This window comes from Chanodichthys erythropterus, chromosome 8 (genome assembly GCF_024489055.1).
Source record: "Chanodichthys erythropterus isolate Z2021 chromosome 8, ASM2448905v1, whole genome shotgun sequence".
Classification (NCBI taxonomy): domain Eukaryota; kingdom Metazoa; phylum Chordata; class Actinopteri; order Cypriniformes; family Xenocyprididae; genus Chanodichthys; species Chanodichthys erythropterus.
The window spans coordinates 309,764-331,023 of record NC_090228.1 but is presented as its reverse complement, the minus strand read 5'-3'; the positions used below and the strand labels follow the sequence as shown (position 1 = coordinate 331,023).

At 36.5% G+C, this 21,260-nt stretch overlaps 1 protein-coding gene across 2 annotated transcripts in view; it reads left to right on the top strand.

Annotated features, from left to right (window-relative positions):
* The first annotated feature begins 6,746 nt into the window (after window positions 1-6,746).
* rab3ip (RAB3A interacting protein (rabin3)) overlaps window positions 6,747-21,260 on the top strand; it is a 37,436-nt gene continuing 22,922 nt past the window's right edge. For both annotated transcript variants that reach the window (XM_067390771.1, XM_067390770.1), the window contains exons 1-3: window positions 6,747-6,966; window positions 17,949-18,055; window positions 19,547-19,817. In XM_067390771.1, the coding sequence (XP_067246872.1) occupies window positions 19,555-19,817 (263 nt within the window). In that variant the 5' untranslated portion in view covers window positions 6,747-6,966; window positions 17,949-18,055; window positions 19,547-19,554. The remainder of the gene's footprint in view (window positions 6,967-17,948; window positions 18,056-19,546; window positions 19,818-21,260) is intronic.

The window sequence follows — 21,260 nt, the reverse complement described above, 5'->3', positions numbered from 1 at the left end:
TAATCAGAAATTTGCCATAACAAATGTTGTTTAGAAACACACAATTACAGCAAACAGAGAAAAAAATAGTAGGAATAGGGTCACAATCACAATAACGGCGATCTAGACCATCTAAACCTTTTTTAATTCTCAATATAAACTTTGGTATTAAATAAATAGTCAGACTGGATTGTAATTGAAGATGCTGAGATCTCGAGAGATCTGTTTGTCTTTAATGTTCTGTTGCTGCCTGCAGAGGCATCATGTCAAATGGAGGGGGCACCTCAGATGTTTGAACCAAATAGATTTGAATGCAGCTTCCAAAAGACAAAAAAATTGATAATTAATCCTTTGAAGCATACGATCACGTTATGTGATCACATTATGTATGATGTGAGTCACGTTATCAACTACTAAATTCAAATCTGTGTTTGTGCTTTGGCTGGCGCCGAGCCAGAGACGGACGGACTGAACAGTGATATATGGTTATGTTTTCAACCATATAATTTTTATTTCATGTTTCTGACAATTAAATACAGTAAGTAGAAAAAAAACATTAATAGCTTGTAAAATATACACTGATGTCTATGGATGCGGCAATAATCCTTTAAAATTTAATTTGACAACGTGTTTTATTGACATCTTATATATACACATTGTGTAGGTAACTATAAAGTTTACTTTAATCTTAGAATATTTTAGGTACAAAATGAATAGTGCCCCAAAGTTGTTGAATATCTTAGTTTTGAATATGTCACACAGCCATTGGTGATTCATGCAGAACCATTTTTTGCCTTGCAGTGTCAGTGCTTATATGCTTTAAATTAGTTTGTTTCTATAAGCTACAAAATGCATGGAAGACTGAATCAATGCAGGACGTATAGTCCTAAAAATCTTAATATTCTGGAATAGTGACAATAAATGCATTAATAATGTATGTTCTCACTTCAATAATTCAAAAGTATAAATGGATATGATGACACTGCAGTAATTATTACTGTGAAAGCTAAAGTAAAGTTTTATTCTAGTGAGAATAAAAAGCTTGAGTGAGAAAAAAGCTGCTGCATCGGCAGATATGCATACAGTATATTACAGAAGTGAGTACACCCCTCACATTTTTGTAAATATTTTATTATATCTTTTCATGTGACAACACTGAAGAATTGACACTTTGCTACAATGTAAAGTAGTGAGTGTACAGCTTGTATAACAGTGTAAATTTGCTGTCCCCTCAAAATAACTCAACACACAGCTGTTAATGTCTAAACCACTGGCCACAAAAGTGAGTACACCCCTAAGTGAAAATTGGGCCCAATTAGCCATTTTCTCTCCCCGGTGTCATGTGACTTGCCATTTTCTCTCCCGGTGTCATATGACTCGTTAGTTTTACAGGGTCTCTGGTGTGAATGGGCAGCAGGTGTATTAAATTTGGTGTTATCACTCTCACTCTCTCATATTGGTCACTGGAAGTTCAATATGGCACCTCATGGCAAAGAACTCTCTGAGGATCTGAAAAAAAGAATTGTTGCTCTACATAAAGATGGTGTAGGCTATAAGAAGATTGCCAAGACCCTGAAACTGAGCTGCAGCACGGTGGCCAAGACCAGAACAGACCTCACCATGGTCGACCAAAGAAGTTGAGTGCACGTGCTGAGTGTCATATCCACAGGCTGTGTTTGGGAAATAGACGTATGAGTGCTGCCAGCATTGCTACAGAGGTTGAAGGGGTAGGGGTCAGCCTGTCAGTGCACAGACCATACGCCGCACACTGCATCAAATTAGTCTGCATGGCTGTCGTCCCAGAAATGAAGTCTCTTCTAAAGATGATGCACAAGAAACCCCACAAACAGTTTGCTGAAGACAAGCAGACTAAGGACATGGATTACTGGAACCATGTCCTGTGGTCTGATGAGACCAAGATAAACTTATTTAGTTCAGATGGTGTCAAGCGTGTGTGGCGGCAACCAGATGATGAGTACAAAGTGTGTCTTGCCTACAGTCAAGCATGGTGGTGGGAGTGTCATGGTCTGGGGCTGCATGAGTGCTGCCGGCACTGGGGAGCTACAGTTCATTGAGGGAACCATGAATGAGCAGAACATGATCCTCTCCCTTTGGAGACTGGGCCGCAGGGCAGTATTCCAACATGATAACGACCCCAAACACACCTCCAAGATGACCACTGCCTTGCTAAAGAAGCTGAGGGTACCTAAACCCTATTGAGCATCTGTGGGATGGAGGAGTTCAAGGTCTCTAACATCCACCAGCTCCGTGATGTCGTCATGGAGGAGTGGAAGAGGACTCCAGTGCGAACCTGTGAAGCTCTGGTGAACTCCATGCCCAAGAGGGTTAAGGCAGTGCTGGAAAATAATGGTGGCCACACAAAATATTGACACTTTAGGCCCAATTTGGACATTTTCACTTAGGGGTGTACTCACTTTTGTGGCCAGCGGTTTAGACATTAATGGCTGTGTGTTGAGTTATTTTGAGGGGACAGCAAATTTACACTGTTATACAAGCTGTACCCTCACTACTTTACACTGTAGCAAAGTGTCATATCTTTTCATGTGACAACACTGAAGAAATAATATTATAACTACAAAAATGTAACTCACTTATGTGAGGTACTGTACAACTGCACAATGATGACATAGACAGAAGGGATAGGACAAAACCCTTTTTTTTCTTTTCTTTTACTATCTATGTGTGCCTTGGCTGCTTTGCCAACCAACGTAATACTAATGACCTAAGGCTATGTGTGCCTGGGCTACCTTGCCGACCTGACTTAGCACTAGAAACGCATGTTATAAGAAACCCAGCAACCACCTGAGCAAGTATTATCAATTAAGTCATTTAATAATGATTACATAACCCTTATTCTCTTGTTTGATAGTTGAAAAGCCATTAGGAGCTATAATGAATGACAGGTATGACGTGCTCTGATGCTGCATCAACATGTTAAGCATAGCTAATGAAAACATATACCCTTTAAATAAAAGAACATGTAATTATTTTATGCAGCTAAACATAACCCTGTTGAATGTGAATATTATTTTACTTTAACCTTGTTATATATATTAGACAACGTATACACACAGAGATACAATAGACCATTTGCTGCTGGATAGACAAACTGTATAATGCTCCAGCTTATGCTTAGTAAATCACACCACAAGACTGTAAATATCTTTATTTTAACTTTAGTTTAACTGTATTGATTGTTTTTAGAGTGACTCAGACACACATATTTAGCATAGCTAATGAAAACATGCTCTGGAAATAAATGAATGTGTCATTGAAGTTTTACCGCTAAAGATGGAGAATGCCATTTAAAGCACAAATGCTTATATCACTTTAACTGTTTTCATATTGATACCTAACAGCATATAAAATAGCAATGACATACAATAGACTGCTGCTGCTGCATAAACACATGCAGTAAACACTGCTGCTTCAGTAATTCGCTCTTGCAACAGTTCATGTGACACTAGTTTAAAACTTTTCTAACATTAAGCTAGTTTAAAACTTTTTTGTTTGCTCAAATCAAAGATTGCTCCATTTAGGAATTAATAGCCGGACGACACAATATGTGCAGAGAATGAAACATCATTCACTTATCTTAGATGTTGATTCCAAAAGTGTTGAGCCGCAGCTCATTGGCCGCTGATACAAAAGCAACCAATCAGCTGTGCTATGTAGATAATGACATGTTCACTACAAAATAAAGATCTATAAGCCTGCGCCATCTAGAGTTTCATGCCAGAACTAGGTAATTATTTTTATTTGGGGGTTAGTTTTTTCCGCATAAAACACAAACAGTTCTGCTGTCACACCCCATCCCCCCCGTAGAGGTGCCCCCTCAAAAATACTATGTGCATGATGCCCTGGCTGCCAGTCATTTGACTGATTTTTTGACAGTGAATGTGTTTGATCATAATAAATCAGGAAATACCTATAAAATAACATTGTTTTTGCAGTAAAATGTTTAATGAAAATTTCTTTCAAAGTTTTTGATATTTGTTTACATTGGGATATTTAACCTAAATTTTACAGTTTTTGCTTGGCAGCCATTGCCAACTGTTTTTTTTTTTTTTTTTTATATGATTTTCTTTCTTTTTTTATAGTGTGAGCAATAGTGCCAACCTTTGCACCATCTGGTGGTGATTTCGTGAATTATTATCAACATTATTTTTGTAGTTTTACATACATTTGTATGTAATTTAAATAGAAATACAGTAATTTTTTTTGTATAAAAATGAGAATTACTATAATTTGCCATTAATGGCATAATACTTCAAATAACAGCCGAGTTGTTAATTTTACAGATATTGTTTGTAATTTTACAGTTTTGAGTACAAATTCAAAATAAAAGAAAACTACTGTAATGAAAGTTATTTTCTGTAAGATTTTGATTTTTTTTTACAGTGTAGTGTTCAAGTGCTAATAAATTCAAGATGCATGTTCATAAGCTGAGCGCACAGACTATGCACAGTTACAAAAATCTGGCTTTGCTGATGAAATTTATGTCATACACTAAATGCATAAACTTAAGTATAGTGAACTGATTTCACGAAGTACATGTTCCTGGATCAACATTCCAATCAACCAGTCAGATCTGAGGGACAAGTACACAGTTTAGTTTAGGCTTACAACCAGTATATGCGTCTACATCAGTGTTATTCTCTTATCATTTCCCTCTGATTTTAGTGATAACTTATGGGTAGGGTTAGGTTTAGGGGTAAGGATAGGGTTAGGACTAAATTTTTGGACAATAATGTTGTTCCAGGATCAACAAAAATATGTTGATCCAGGAACTTGTCTTACTTGGCAAAATGACGGGGACCACTTGCGTTCGCCTACAAACTGAAGTATAGTGTGGGATAACAGTTATGCATGTTTTTTCATGTGATGGCATGCAATTCATCGCACATAAGCACAGTGATTTCTGCAGGTACTTCCTTAGAATTTAAATATATTTGTTGTGCTTTACACCAGGGGTTCTCAAACCTTTTTTGGGCCAGGGACTTACGGAAGAGGATTAGGGCCAAGCAATAATAAAAAAATAAAACCATCTCAAGATCAAAGTTGTTAAATTTCGAGAAAAATCTCATTAAATTTCAAGAAAAATGTCGATATAAAATGTTGAGAATAAACTTGTTAAATTACGAGAAAAAACTCGTTAAAATTCGAGATAAATGTTGAGAATAAAGTCATTAAATTACGAGAAAAACGTTGTTAAATTACGAGAACAAATTTGTTAAATTATGAGAAAAATGTCGTTAAATTTTGAGAAAAAAGTCGAGATAAAATGGTGAGAATAAACTCATTAAATTACGAGAAAAAACTTGTTAAATTTTAAATTTAAAAAAATTAAAATAATGTAATTTATTACTCACCTTCATGTCGTTCTACACCCGTAAGACCTTTGTTCATCTTCGGAACACAAATTAAGATATTTTTGTTGAAATCCGATGACTCAGTGAGGCGTCTATTGAGAGCAATGCCATTGAAACTCTCAAGGTCCATAAAGGTACTAAAAACATATTTGAAACAGTTCATGTGAGTTCAGTGGTTATATCTTAATATTATAAAGCGAATACTTATTATATATGTATATTATATTATAAAGCAAACTTTTTGTGCGTCAAAAAAACAAAGACTTTTCACCAATATCTATATGGGCCAATTTCAAAACACTGCTTCAGAGCTTTACAAATCGAATCAGTGAATCGGAGCGCCAAAGTCACGTGATTTCAGCAGTTTAGCAGTTTGATAGGAGATCCGAATCACTAATTTGAAACAAAAGATTCGAAAAGCTCAGAAGCTTCATGAAGCAGTGTTTTGAAATCGGCCCATATAGATATTGGTGAAAAGTCATTATTTTGTTTTTTCTTTTTGCCGCACAATAGGTATTTGTGTCGCTTTATAATATTAAGTTAGAATCACTGAACTCACATGAACTGATTCAAATATGGTTTTAGTACCTTTATAGACCTTGAGAGGCCTCACTGAGCCATCGGATTTCATCAACAATATCTTAATTTGTGTTCTGAAGATAAACGAAGGTCTTACAGTTCTAGAACGACATGAGGATGAGTAATTAATGACATTATTTTCATTTTTGGGTAAAATAACCCTTTAATATTTCCCACAAAAACAAAGTTTTGTTCTTCAAGGTCGACATAACATCCAAAGAAATTTGATATTTACAGTAATATGGAGAGAACACACAATCCAGTATTATTAATCATCGTTGTCAGTTAAATTATGATTCAAACTGCCCGATGCGCGGCGCTGCTGTACATAATTATAATCATAAACAAACACCTGAGTGGGATTTATTATTATTACTTAAGGTTAATAAGTCATGTTTGTTTTATTTTTTTTTTATGTTTATTAAAATGTTTTATAAAAGAAGCGATTTAACAGCGCTTGCGTGAGCCGGTCTGAGCCTCCGCCTAATCTGACAGGATTGATTGTTGGATGAACGGTCGTACTATGGCAACCGCTTGGCTCGTGAAATATTAATTAGGTAATTTCATAATCGATCAATATGTCGTTCTGATTGGATGAAAGGCAGGCGTTGGTAGGCGGGCGCTGGACAGCTGACGAATAAACGAAGCTTTTGAATATTAATTAGATCACGTGTCTGGACCCCAAATGAAAGTACCTGAGAAACGTCAGCGCGACCTAATTAATATTCATGAAGAAACCGTCGCCATAGTAGGAATCGTATTCAACATTGAACAGCACAATCATGAAGCGGGATGGTGGCTGCCGGTGGCTCTTGTTTGTCTCTTTGTCTGTCCCTGGTTACTGTCTTTAACCGAACACTAGTTTATTACGAGAAAGACATGCGTTATGAGAGGAAAAGCGCGAACCGTGTAACGTTAACCGTGCAAGCGTTAATGTATTAATATTAATTATATTCGTGTATTTTCTTGAAGGAGGAGCGGGATACATGACAGACACACAATCCCTTCAGGACATGTGAGTGTACTTACATTAGACAGCCATCTTGCGCTTTTAACAATGATTCTTGCTTTTATTCATTGCATCAACGCCAAATCCAGAGTATTATGTCATTGTGTTAATGAGGCTTTGATGCATTATTCATAAGGAGTTTATGACATGATGTTGAGGATCACACTTGCAGTGCTTTACAATATCATACTCCTCAGGGGTTGTTGAAAGCATAAATATAATAACATGACAGGCCTTAATTTCCCCTCTGCATATAAAAATAGCAGGTGTGTTTATATAATAATATGGAGTTGTTTCTGTATCCAGCATTTCTGGTCCATCTTGCTCTGAAAGCCTAATATAACCATACTGACAGTGTGTATGCAGCATACTTGCTCTATTTTGTAGTGTACTAGCAGTGTCTGCTGGGGAGCTCCTGAGGGAATTTGTTCAGCCCCCCTCTTCGTGAGCCCTATGTAGTAAACAGCATGTGGGGGTCGAATGCCTTCAGGTCAGGCGGGATACCTGATCCCTGTGCTGGTGACAGTGGAGTCATTGTGCACCTACTATATAACCATTGTTATTAGTGTCATCTACTGCATCTCCCATAGAAGACTAAACTAATGTTGCTCAAAGATGTCCAAGTTAGTTAAAAAAATTCACATTAGATCCTTCGTGCTGTTACTGATGGAGGCCTATAGACAAACCTGCAGAACCTCAGGCCTATTTATGATGAGGTTCGTGTGATTTGGCCAGCAGAGAATCAAACATATTACATTTCATCACGGCTCCTCCATCCTTTATTTAATGCAGTTTTGTGCAAAGCTGTCTGCCACACGATGCCAGGGTGTTTTGAGGTTATGGGTGGAACTGTAGATCAAATGGTTAAGCATGGTGCTTGTAATGCTTTTCATGACCGTATACCAGTATGGTCATGAAAAACCTGGAAAAGTCATGGCATGGATTTTTCAAACGGAAATTTCCGGGCCTGGAAAAGTTTTGGAAAACTAAATAAACAGAGAAAGTTTAGGTAAAGTCATGGAAATTTGTTTCAAAATATTTATATAATAGAATATATGTTTAAGTGATAAAATTGGTTAAACAAACTACAATACTTAATGTTCATTCAATCCATCCGACTGCGGCATTCCATCAGATTTCGTTTTGCAGCGTTGAGCATTATCAAAGTCCCTTAAGACAAGTCATTTCACTCGGCGGCCATCTTTGAAACGCCTCTCGGGCATCCAAGTGCAGCTCCTATCTCTTTGAATGGGGAAACATCAAATTCTCCAAAGCTGTTTGCCAAGCTTTCGATTAAATTTCATATTTGTAATCACCAATGAAATCTGACAACAACCGTCTGACAAAAAACTGAGCTTCTAACGGCCACTGCAGTGACGCAATGATTTTACCAGTCGGCAATTGGACCTTATTTAGAAGGCAGGACTTATTCCGCCATATTGTGTGTTGCACTTTCTCCCATTCAAAACAATACGAGTGACACCTGCGCATAAGATAAATACGCAATTTTGGATGGAAACATAGCTAATAATGACCATGTAATTGAGTTCCTGTTAATTTTATAGCTTATGAGTAACATTAAACAGTCTGTGTAAATTAAATTTATGCTATTTCAGATGCAGCTTGACTTATCTCAGGTTTTTGTTAATGATAACATTTTATTGGTAGCAGTCTATGTAGTATTTTGATTGATTTAAGTAATTGGTAGTGATGGACAGATCGAGGCTTCGTGAAACACTGAAACAGTTGAAGCAAATGTGCCGTAATGATTCAAGGCTTCGAAACAATCTAACACCCGTCTCCACGATGACCCCTAGTGGTCAGAACAGTGGAAATTCAACAAAACTCAGGCCAAACATGCATTAAAAATACTCTTTAACAAATGTATTGCAAAAGTTTTATTGAAAGTAAAATCAATCAAATGGAATTAAATAATCATCTAATAAGATTAAATATAGAGTGTCTGTATAATATGTGTTCTTTTATCAATTTTAAAGGCTTGTTTCTTTGTTCCATGGCTCAAGCTAAACAGGCCAATAAGAGATTAATAACTACCATTATTCATTTTAATTATTCTAATGTATAATTAAAACATATACAAATGTATAAAACTGATCAGAGATCAGGTAAAACCATAGGTTAAAGCCCTATACACTTGTTCAATAGTTCTCAGTGAACGTGACGTCTGTCAGTTGCAGTTCGTACTTTAGTGTAAGTTACAGTAATTTAAATTAATTCAATTATAATTGAAAATTTCTCAAGGATAGAAAACATTATCTCTGCTAATGCTGTAATCATGCACATTACTATACTATTAAAGTTTAACAATAAAGCCCAAACCATTAGCCTAAATTCAGTTGCTATTCATTTTTAGATGTAATAATAATCAACCCTCAAATAACAAATCGTATGCAATAGGGGTGTGACGAGACAGCTCACGAGACGAGACCGAGATGAGATGTTTGCATAGTATTTTCCTCAATGACGAAATACATAACTAGAGTTGAAGTGACAATTATCCAACTGAATTAAATGTTTTTAATTTTTATAAAAATTATAGTTTATTTTGCTACTGAATTAACAAGCTGTGGACACTGAATGACTTGCCTGAGGTAAATGCTATGTGACATATTGTTTACAAGCTTTACAAGTCTTATTGATGTCTTTCCACCAGTGTACTGTATCTTTCAACATACCTTCAGATGTTCATTCATGTTTATTCTGTTACTAGTATTAAAGAGGAAGAGATGATCGTGTTCACTCGCTCTCTGCGCTGAGGCACCTATACAGTGATCTGTCACGCCACATTAAAGAGCAGCAAAACTGCATATTTTTTTTAATTCTGTGATAAAATGGACAGAATTTTAAAGATGACACTTTATTTCTTATAAAAAGTAACAAAAGACTGAGCTTATTGCGATTATTGGTGTTTAATGTTGGTTAGGCTGCAACACTGTATTCATTGTGTACACATAAGTAAATTATGTGTACACATGCCGAAAATTTGCAAGACAAATATGTGTACTGTTACACCCCAATTACTATGGAATCAAATGTCAAAGAAGCAAAATTATGTTTGTGACACAAGGTAAAGTGAGGTCAAGCTCAACAATGGGCCAGGGCTGGGCTGGGGCAGCAAGGGCAGGGGACGTTTGGTACGCCATGAGAGTACCGCGGTATGTATCGTGGGGTGGTGTATCTCCCCGTTTTTCAGTTTGGTTTGAATATTGTTACACCCCTACATGGACTGGGTGGTTACAATTAGGGGTGTGCAGTATCCCAATATTAGATTGTGAATGATTCAAATGTCTCCACAATTTGAAGAAGATTTTAGTATCATGCTACAGCACACATTCTGTCAGTTGCAATTCTGGCACCCCCGTCCCAACATACTGTATGTTTAGCAACGCAGAGGTAGGGTTATGCTCGCGTGAGAATGCAGTTTTTCACCTGCACCTTCAAGTATCTTTCTGGTCTCCAAATATGGATCCGGTCCCTCCTTCATTGTAACTCTCTAGGACTTTTTCACTCATTTTATTGTCCAGTAGGTAATAATTAATCTGATCACTTAGTAAAGTATCTCCTCAACAGGACGAACCACGTGAACACAATGACCAACATTAAAGGTACAATATGTAAAATTTTTGCAGTAAAATATCCAAAAACCACTAGCCTAGTGTTATATATTTTGTCCAGCTGATTACTAACAATATCTCTAATGTTTTCAACTACTTGTAAATCATGAGAAAATTCCCATTCTAAACAGTGACACGGGGCAGTGCAGTCGCCTGTCAATGACGTCAGTTACCTTTGTTACCGCCTTTACTGACGTAGAAACCACATGAAAACCGTGTCGTGGACAAATGCGGAAGTAGTGTCTAGCGTCCAGCAAACCACTAGTTGCTTCAAGCAGTTCCTTATTTACTTCTTGCACGTTTTATGGTGGATTTTGTTACTTATTTATGGAACATAATTACTGTTTACCATCTGCCACTGCTCCTGTCGACAAGGACAGCTCCCATAAACTCATGACCGGAAAAGCGGAAGCGGCGCCGGCGACTGTGTCATAATAAAAGTCCCGCTGCTCGTGAGGCGTGTGTTGATCAATCGCTCCAGCTCCTCGTTCAGCTCCCGCAACACTCGCTCCTGCTCTGCTTCATACTACAGTAACGTTAATAATCGCATCCACGAACATGAGTTCTTCCAGACTCCAAGCCCTATTCTTTTGCACCGTCCGTTGATATGGAGACCACATGTCCCAAGTTTCCGCTCTAAAAATTGGCGTCATCAAACTACGCCTTTGTTTTGAATAGGCTTCTAGCGACCTCTAGCGGAAAAAATATCACAAATTGTACCTTTAAGCTACATATATTGAGCTGCATGCTGTCAGACACACATTCAGCAGTAGTTTAGTCTCAGGATCACACCTACTGTCTGTGTGTGTCTGCTAGAGTGATACATTCCTCTATTGGGTAGTTGAATGTAGGTGATTGTGTTCATATGACTCTGGTTAAGCAATAAGATGAAATAATGCTGCTACGTGACAATACATAAACACAGTCTGTACTCTGCATCCTATGTTGCCATCTTGCACCAAAACAGTGAAGCATGTTTCATACACAGTTGTCAATGTTTACATTACAGATTAGAATGAAAATCAAACCACGAAAGATGGACGTGAAACAGACACTGTTAGCGTGATTTGTGCATGTTTGACGTTTGCTACACCTGACCTCACCAGAAAGATTGAGGAAAATCAAGGGAGGGAAGCTACTAATTAACATTTCTGATGACTTTGACCACACTTAGTTAGTCAAACTAGTTAAAGGGGTGGTTGATTATGATTTCTCTTTCTTTTTTTTTTACTTTAGTTAGTGTTCAATTTTGCTGTTTGAGCATAAACAATGTCTGCAAAGTTTGCAACGCTCAAAGTTCAATGCAAAGGGGGATATTTTAAAGAATTCTCTGTTTAAAGAATACAACAAATGGCTGGTAAGGACTACAACAAGCTTCTTCCCGGGTAAGTGAACCCTCGAGAACATGCAACAAAGGGGATGAGGCCATGTTGGGCTACTTTAGAGAAGAGGAAGAGTTGTTGTAGAGTGTAGTTACCATGCTATCATTTTATGCCGGACTGCTTCACAAACAAGGGTCAATTCAACACTGGATTTGCACAAAAGATTAACATGACGGCACATGCTAGTCGATGAGTTGAATCAACTCCACAGCAACTACATAAATTTATCCACTAACCATTCAGAAACGTCTAGCTGCATTCTATAAGTTGTAACTTCTTCCTGAGTCTCTACATCAGTGTCAACTCCGGTTTGAACAATGTAAGGCTGAAGACTGTAACGGACAATCCTCATTTTGGCTGCGTGAGATTCTCCAGCTTTGTTGTTGTTGAGCAACCGAAGCGTGAGCTGTTAAAGCTTTGCCCTCTTCTGGTAAGCGGCCAGGAGCAGCAGTTAATTTGCATTTAAAGGGACACACACAAAAATGGCGTTTTTTTTTTTTTCTTCTTTTTTTCGCACAATCAAATAGGGGCAAATATGACAAGCTGTAATAAATGATCTGTGGGGTATTTTGAGCTGAAACTTCAGACACATTATGGGGACACCAGAGACTTACTGTGCTCAGTGTAAATGAGTACACCCCCTTTGAAAAGTAACATTTTAAACAGTATCTCAATAAACAAAAAAACAATTTCCAAAATGTTGACAAGACTGAGTTTAATACAACATCGGTTTAACTTGTAACACGAAAGTAAGGTTAATAATATAACTTAGTTTACACATTTTTCATATTTACTCAAATTAGGGTGATGCAAAGATGAGTACACCCCGCAACAAAAACTACTACATCTAGTACTTTGTATGGCCTCCATGATTTTTAATGACAGCACCAAGTCTTCTAGGCATGGAATTAACAAGTTGGCCACATTTTGCAACATCTATCTTTTTCCATTCTTCAAGAATGACTATTAGAGACTGGATGCTGGATGGAGAGTGATGCTCAACTTGTCTCTTCAGAATTCCCCACAGGTGTTCGATTGAGTTCAGCCACTGAATCACTTTCACCCTGTTCTTCTTCAGAAATCCAACAGTGGCCTTAGGTGTGTGTTTAGCATCATTGTCATGTTGGAAAAGTGCACGACGACCAAGGGCACGGAGTGATGGAAGCATCTTCTCTTTCACTATAGAGCAGTACATCTGTGAATTCATGATGCCATCAATGAAATGCAGCTCCCCGACACCAGCAGCACTCATGCAGCCCCACATAAGGACACTGCCACCACCATGTTTCACTGTAGGCACCATGCATTTTTCTTTGTATTCCTCACCTTTGCGACGCCATACAGTTTTGAAGCCATCAGTTTCAAAAACATTTATCTTGGTCTCATCACTCCAGAGTATAGAGTCCCAGTAGTCTTCATCTTTGTCAGAATGGGCCCTGGCAAACTCTAGATGGGCTTTTTTGTGCCTGGGCTTTAGGAGAGGCTTCTTTCGTGGACGGCACCCATGCATGCCATTCCTCTGCAGTGTACGCCGCATTGTGTCACAGGAAATAGTCACCCCAGTTTGGCTTTCTACTTCTTTAGATAACTGCAGTGAACTTGCATGCCGATTTTCTTCAACCCTTCTCATCAGAAGACACTCCTGTCGAGGCGTTAACTTCCTGTGAGATGGTTGCAGTCCATCTTTTTTACATTTTTGTACCGCTTTTGCTACAGTTTTCTGACTGATAAGTAAAGCTTTGCTGATCTTCTTGTAGCCTTCACCTTTCTGGTGTAAAGAAATTATTTTTTTCTCAGGTCTTGTGACATTTCTCTTCCATGTGGTGCCATTGCTGACAGCATGAAATGGCGACACCTGTGTAATGAATAATTCGACTCACCTGTGGTTGAATTCTTGTTAAATTAGACATTTGTAGTCTAAAATTTAGCTTTGCTCCAGAGACATTCAGTAGGGTGTACTAATTTTTGCATCACCCTAATTTAAGTAAAACTGAAAATTTTGTTCTGTAAGTTATATTATTAACCTCACTTTTATGTTATAAGTTAAACAGATGCTATATAAAACTTAGTCTTGTCAACATTTTGGAAATTGTTTTTGAGATTTTGTTTAAAATGTTACTTTTCAAAGGGGTTGTGCTCATTTACGCTGAGCACTGTATATTACATCTTGTGAAAGGGGTATTATAGGTCCCCTTTAATACATAGTGGCATAGTTTATGCAACTGGCCCCTGGAGTGCCTCTACAGAAGGGCAAAACTAAAAACCCAATGTTCAATCACAAGGTTGGAAAAGACTGACTAAACCTGGACAAGGACTAACAACTAACTAAACTAGTCACTCTCAAAACACACCACAGATTTGTTCTGATAGGTTGTGAACTGCAAAACAAATATTATAAAACTTGCTAAGTTTATAAAATAGGACACTTCCCACATCTTCTGTTGATGTCAAAGGTCACGTTTGGTCAAACTCTACAGTATGTCAGTGCAAATTTGTCTTTCACTCGATATAAGTTCATCAAATTAGACAGGTGAACGTGGACTGGTTGAGTGATGTCCTAGTCCTCTAAAGACCAACAACAAAACTACACAAAACAGGTGTACGCTAGCTGTGAAGAAGTTTTAAAACTAAAGTAAATCTTCCTAGGACAGGATTAATATTAATTATTTAATATTAATAAATGTTAGTGTTTAATTTTAAGGACAGTTTTGTGTATTGTTCGTTAATGATTTGGGTCAAAAGCACTGGTCTTGTTCTGTAGTATGAACTGATGAAATGATGAATTGCATGTGGACAGAAAAGAGGTCACGATTACAATAGATGTGATGAGCACATTTCTTCTGTGGACTGAAACACGCGTTTAAAAATCTAAACAACGAGCACAATAGCACAACAAACACAATGAAGTACAGCGTCATCTAAATTTTTGGAAACACTCTAAAGAGTATCAGCATTCATTTTTATTCATTCATTCATTCTTTTCTTGGAATTAATGCATTAAAAATAGCTGTTTTTATTCAAGAGAAGCAATAATGATTTCCTTTTGATGCCATAATAATGTCATTATTATAAATGTGGCAGTCAGACATGATGCCTGATTATTGGATTAAACAGGCCAAGGTTACTTTAGCAAAGATTATTGTCTCAGCGCACCTATTGAGATTAATACACAACAGACAAGTCAGAACACAGATTGCTGTGTTCATAGTTTCTGTTACTCTCATCATTTCAAAATAATTCCAGAATGATAATGATCTGTGCCAATATTGTCCAGGGTATTTCCTGGACGTTTTAAGGGCACCATATAAAGAAACATTACAATCAAAGTTCAAATGCAATTGCAAATTCATAGTTAGTATTTGTGTTGCATCCTCATTCCCAGAAGTGATCAGTCCATCCAGGACTTGTGATCGCAAGAATGAATGCAAATGTAATCAATGGTCACATTATTTGCAGTAAGCTTGCATTTTTGTATTATTTACACAATGGGAGTTGTGAACAACAAACCTCCATATTCTGTTAAACAGGTCGCATTGCTTCCGGCTCAGGTTTTTTGTATGCATTTCAGTAAACATAGACTAGTTTTACTCAAGAAACCTTCAAAGGAGTGAGCAAAGATGAGCATAACTGATGTCTATTGCATATGCAGATTGATACCTAAAAGATATTTAAATAGAATAAAATGCCAACAATAACAGCCCTCAACTGTTGCAGTTCTAATTACATAGTGGAGGGGGAGGTGCTATAGGACTGCAATGTTGAATGACAAAATAACTTCATAAAAATCTATGTAAAGTTATAAACACTCATGTTCCAGATAGCTAGTGATCTTTCCACTGGTGAAAGTTAGAGCTAGTGTAGATAGGCTGGAGCACTTCCAGCAGCAACAGGACTCAATATTTCATGAGCGAACAGTTCTAGCCTATCAGATATCCATTTAGCTTATTACAGCATTCACAAGTGTGGACGCTAAGCATAGATACATGCCTTCTCCACAGAATGTCATCTAAATGTTGAGTTTATTCATTCATGATGTATATTGATCAGCAAAAACGTTTTGACAAAGGTTTCTCTTGATCTTAAACTTGAACTTTCCAGCTTTATTGATTCTACCAGGTGAAATATCATGAAGTGTTCATCACACATGTTCCTCCTTCAGTACAGTTTAAAAGCATCCCAGGATGAACCTCATGAAGTTGGCTTATAAATGTCCAGAATCTAAAAGAAACTCAAATATTTTCTTCACTATGTCATTAGCATTCTTCGTGTCATTGTTGTGTAGCTTGCTATGTGACTTTTACCAACTTTCTTAAATTAAGTTGTTTACTTGCATTATTTGTACAGAATAATAACCACATCATATTCTCTGACATGATCGAACATTAAACCAGTAACACACATCAGTGTTCAGTCTGGAGTCATTTCTGCTTACAGTTTTATTATGTTATGAAAAGGATAGTTCGCCTAAATGAAAATCCTGTCATCATTTACTCACCCTCATGTCATTCCAAGCCAGTCAGACTTTTGCTCAACTTTGAAACACATATGATGATATTTTAAAGAAATATGAGAGATTTCTATCCCTCCGTTGAAAGTCCATTCCACCAAATTTTGATGCTTCAGAAAGTTCATAAAGGCATCGTAAAAGGAATATGAATTAAGTTGTTTAATACAAGTCTTCTGAGAAGACACAATTGCTTTATGATAATGGATAAAATTTACTTTTATTCACATATAAACATAGATTGATGCAACAGAGCATGTGTGTTTATATTAGGCATGTGATGGTATCAGATTTTCATGCGATTAATTGCTGAAGCTTTTATCACGGTATACGGTATTATCACGATATTGAAATAAGTTGCAAAAAAGTGTTGTCATAGTATAACAGGTTTAAGAACTCTTTTTGTAATAAAAAGAACTCTGAATATTTAAATACAATAATACAATACACAAAAAATATAACTTAAAATTAAAGTGCAGAAGAATTAGGCTATAAAGAACAACAGGTAACACTTTACAATAAGGTCTCATTATTTAATGCATTAACTAACAATAGCTACATTTGTTACAGAAAGTATTATTTTTTGTTAATGTTAGTTAAGAAATACAACTGATCATTGTTAGTTTTATCTCAGGTCCATTGAATAAGTTATTTTGACTTTAGTAATGTTATTAAACAGTAACTAAGAAATTAACTAAGAATAATTAATGCTTTATAAGTATTTTTCATGGTCAGTTTGGTAATAATGAATTAACATGTTAACTAATGAAGCCGTATGTCTCAAATTCTTACTGAACAATAACAAATAATCACAACATTTCTAATCATTAAGGCATGTTGTAGTCCAGATAAAAAAAAAGTTTGATAATAAATCGCCTATTAAGTCTTTAAGTATGAATTATTTGGTGCTGTGATGAACAACATTGAGATTACAAAAAAAATGAATGGTTATTTGAAGCTTTTTAAAAACTTCACTAGCGCAATTGGTTTGTTTGTGGGGTTTCCGGGGTAATCGCTGCACTTCTGCTGTTCCATCAGCGCCCTCTGCTGTCAGAGAGTGAACGTGCACTTTCATTCATTGCGTCTCCTTCACTGGTTCCGCCATGTGCTTCTCATGCACGTTGTGTTTGTTTACGGGTGCGGGTGTCTGTTTTGACGCAGCATACAGCGGTGTTGTGCATTTTATGGTTGATGGGGAAAGTATTCTTAAATGCATTATAAAAATTGTAATAATTGGTAATAAATTATAATTTACGGTATTTTGAAGTGCCCAAGATAACAATATCGTGCATATTCATTATTGTGATATATCGCATTACTGAATATCGGCACGTCTAATATATATATATATATATTCATTATGTTCATTGTAATTTACCCTCAGATTTTGCTCATAATTCTTCTGTTAATTCTGGGATTGACTGTCCATTCATCTTTGGCTTGTGATCTTGTTGTGTGTGTCTGTAGGTGAAGACAAATCAGGAATCAGACGTGGTTTATGAAGACTTATGAAAACTTTATGCTTTTCCTGCTGACTTATGTTCTAAAGCTTTAAACATTATTTCATCACAATGGTACGTTCATATTTCCCTACTATCATGATAATGTGTCCTTATAGTTTATATTTATTATAAATTTTGCTAATGTTTGTTCATGAATTGTTTTCAAACCTGTATGAATTTCTTTCTTCTGCTGAACACAAAAGAAGATATTCTGAAGAATGTTGGTAACTAAACAGTTGATGGACCCCACTGACTTCCATAGTATTTTTTCCCCCATACTATTGAAGTCAATGGGGCCCATCAACTGTTTGGTTACCAACATTCTGAGTGAGTAAATGATGACAAAATTTTCATTTTAGGGTGAACTATCCAGAAAACCTTTACAGAAAACTTTTGACCTTTAAAGGGAAAGTTCACCCAAAAATGCTAATTATCTCATGATTTACTCACACTCAAGCCATATATATATATCTATATAGATCTTCTTTCAGACGAACACAATCAGATATATATTTAAAATATCCTTACACCGATCTACACCAGATGCGAACAGCATGACGCAACACGTCTAAAGACAATAGAACCCATTATAATCCATGATATTGTCTACACTGGATGCAACTCAACGCGACAAATTCCCCACAGTAAACGGATTCCCCGTTCCATCTCTGACGTAGTCCGAGTGCTTTCCAACAGTTTTGAAGCCAAAAATAATGCATCCATCCATAAAAAAAGTAATCCATACGACTCCAGGGCGTTAATAAAGCGTCTTTGTTAGAAAAATCTCCATATTTAAAACTTTTTAACTTCAAATAACTAGCTTCCGGAGGACGACCAAACACAGAATGCGCAAGTCGATTTGCGGCAGAAGAGTATCCTTTGACCCTGATGCACAACGTAATGATGAACGCGGAGGAAAACAAATCATCGGTCACGGATTATAAGTCTAAAATTATAATTTTTAAAGAGAAATGTTAGAGAATTTCAATATAAGAGAAGAGGAGCTTAAATTTGTTGCACAGCCCTATATGTCTGAACCACAAGAGGTGTCTTAAGCTTACAATACTTCAACATCCTGTATGCTAGTTATTTGAATTTATAAAGTTGTAAATATTTCTATTTTTCTTACAAAAATGCATTGCTTCGCTTCAGAAGGTCTTTATTAACCTACTGGATTCGTATGGATTGCTTTTTTTTATGGATGGATGCATTATTTTTGGCTTCAAAACGCAGCCCCCCATTCACGACCATTATAAACCTTGGAGGACTAAGGATATTTTTAAATATATCTCCGATTGTGTTCGTCTAAAAGAAGATAGTCATATACCCTTAGGATGGCTTGAAGGTGAGTAAATCATGGGATAATTTTAATTTTTTGGGTGAACTATCCCTTTAAAAAAGTTTTAAGGGCTAGTTAGCTACTATCACAGACTAACCGGTTTTAATAATGTGTAATTGTGCGAATCCTAATGAAATGGTTTTGGTCACAGACATTGCATTTTGCTTTTATTTGTTCTTGTAATTGAACCTAATTTTACCTGTCCTCTCCTGATGTTTTGACAGAGTATTGTATGAAGATATCTGTGGCTATGGCCAGTGAACCGCTCGAAGGTTTCCATGAGGTGAACCTGGCGTCACCCACCACCCCAGATCTTCATGGGGTTATCGACCCGAGTCCACCAAAGCACAATGCTCCCCCCAGCACTCTGTACCGCACACACTCGCTGACCTCCAGCCAGAACACACCTAACGCTCTCCGAGCCGACCAGCTGCCCACCCAGCCCGTGTATTCGGCCCCGCGACACCTGGGCACAGAGGACGCCCTTAATGGCAGGTAACACTACAACATGGGACAGCAGGTGTAGAACCAAACACGAAGCTCCAGTCAGTTTATTTCCTCGGCAAATTAATTATATATATGTATGTATGTATATATATGTATGTGTGTGTGTGTGTATATATATATATATATATATATATATATATATATATATATATATATATATATAATATAATGTATATATAATGTATATATAATATATATTCATTCTATTTTCAAAATATCTTCTTTTATGTTGCACAAAAGAAAGAAAGTCATACATGGGTGTGTAATGACATGAGGGGGAGTAAATGATGACCGTATATTTATTTTGGGGTGAACTATCCCTTTAACTCTTTAAGTTAATAAAAAATACTTAAATACTAAATATACAGAAACTGAAATTACATGGAAGCTACATAACAACAAAAATAAATTAAAGCTATAACATTAAAAAAGCAATAATAACTCAATTAAAAATGACAAATTAATAACCCTTGTATCCGCAGATCAAATTATCTAGTCATCTAGAAATACAGTAGTGCTGCTTTGAGTCCTGCCCACACTGTGTCCCAGTCCCATTTCTGTTTCCTGTCCCACTGTATTTGTCAAAAGACAAAAATAGTATCAAAAATAAGTATTTTGTATTACTTTGAGGAGGTGCCATCAAAAGCTTATAATCACAAGCTGTTGTATGTGAATATGATGCATGTACCTGAATGTTTTATATATGATGGTCTGCTGATGGAGTTAATGTCACCATGAAATCAAAGTTGACATTTTTTTTTAAATGTAATATTGCAAAATTTAAATATTTATCTGTGCACATCATCAATTCATGTTTCCTTGTAAACTTTATTGCAACCTTATTGCAGTGACATCTCTTCTCTTCTCTGATGACGTTCACTGGTGTGAGGGCGGGACAACCTGTCACACACATGACATCACAACAATAGCAAACCACAAACCATCCTATTCATTTCTTTAAAGTCACATAAAATTAAAATTGACAATTCATACTTTTTTATGAAAAGTTGTAGTGTTTATTATTAATCCGTGTACATCATTATTTTTAAAATTTAATATATACAGGGGCGCACATAACTTTTTTTGGTCTGGTTCTCAAGGGAGCACCTGAAGATGTTGCTTGGTACTCACACTTTGCTTCTTTTCTCTCGAACATGGTAGATGATGATAATAATGTTTTTTTTTATTATTTTATTAACATGAATGACAGACAACAGCAAGAATTTTAGGCTGCTGTCACTTTAAGAAGGAATGCACACACGGATTGAATATACTGACACACATCCGGTTTCTTTCTCAACTGTTTGCTAATGTCATAACCGAGAGAATACAGGTTATTATTTTGACATAATTGTGTGTGTATCTGTCCCTTTAAGCAAAAGAGGAATAAATTCTGTGTTCGAGCATTGTCTGAAACGCACCTCTTTCTCT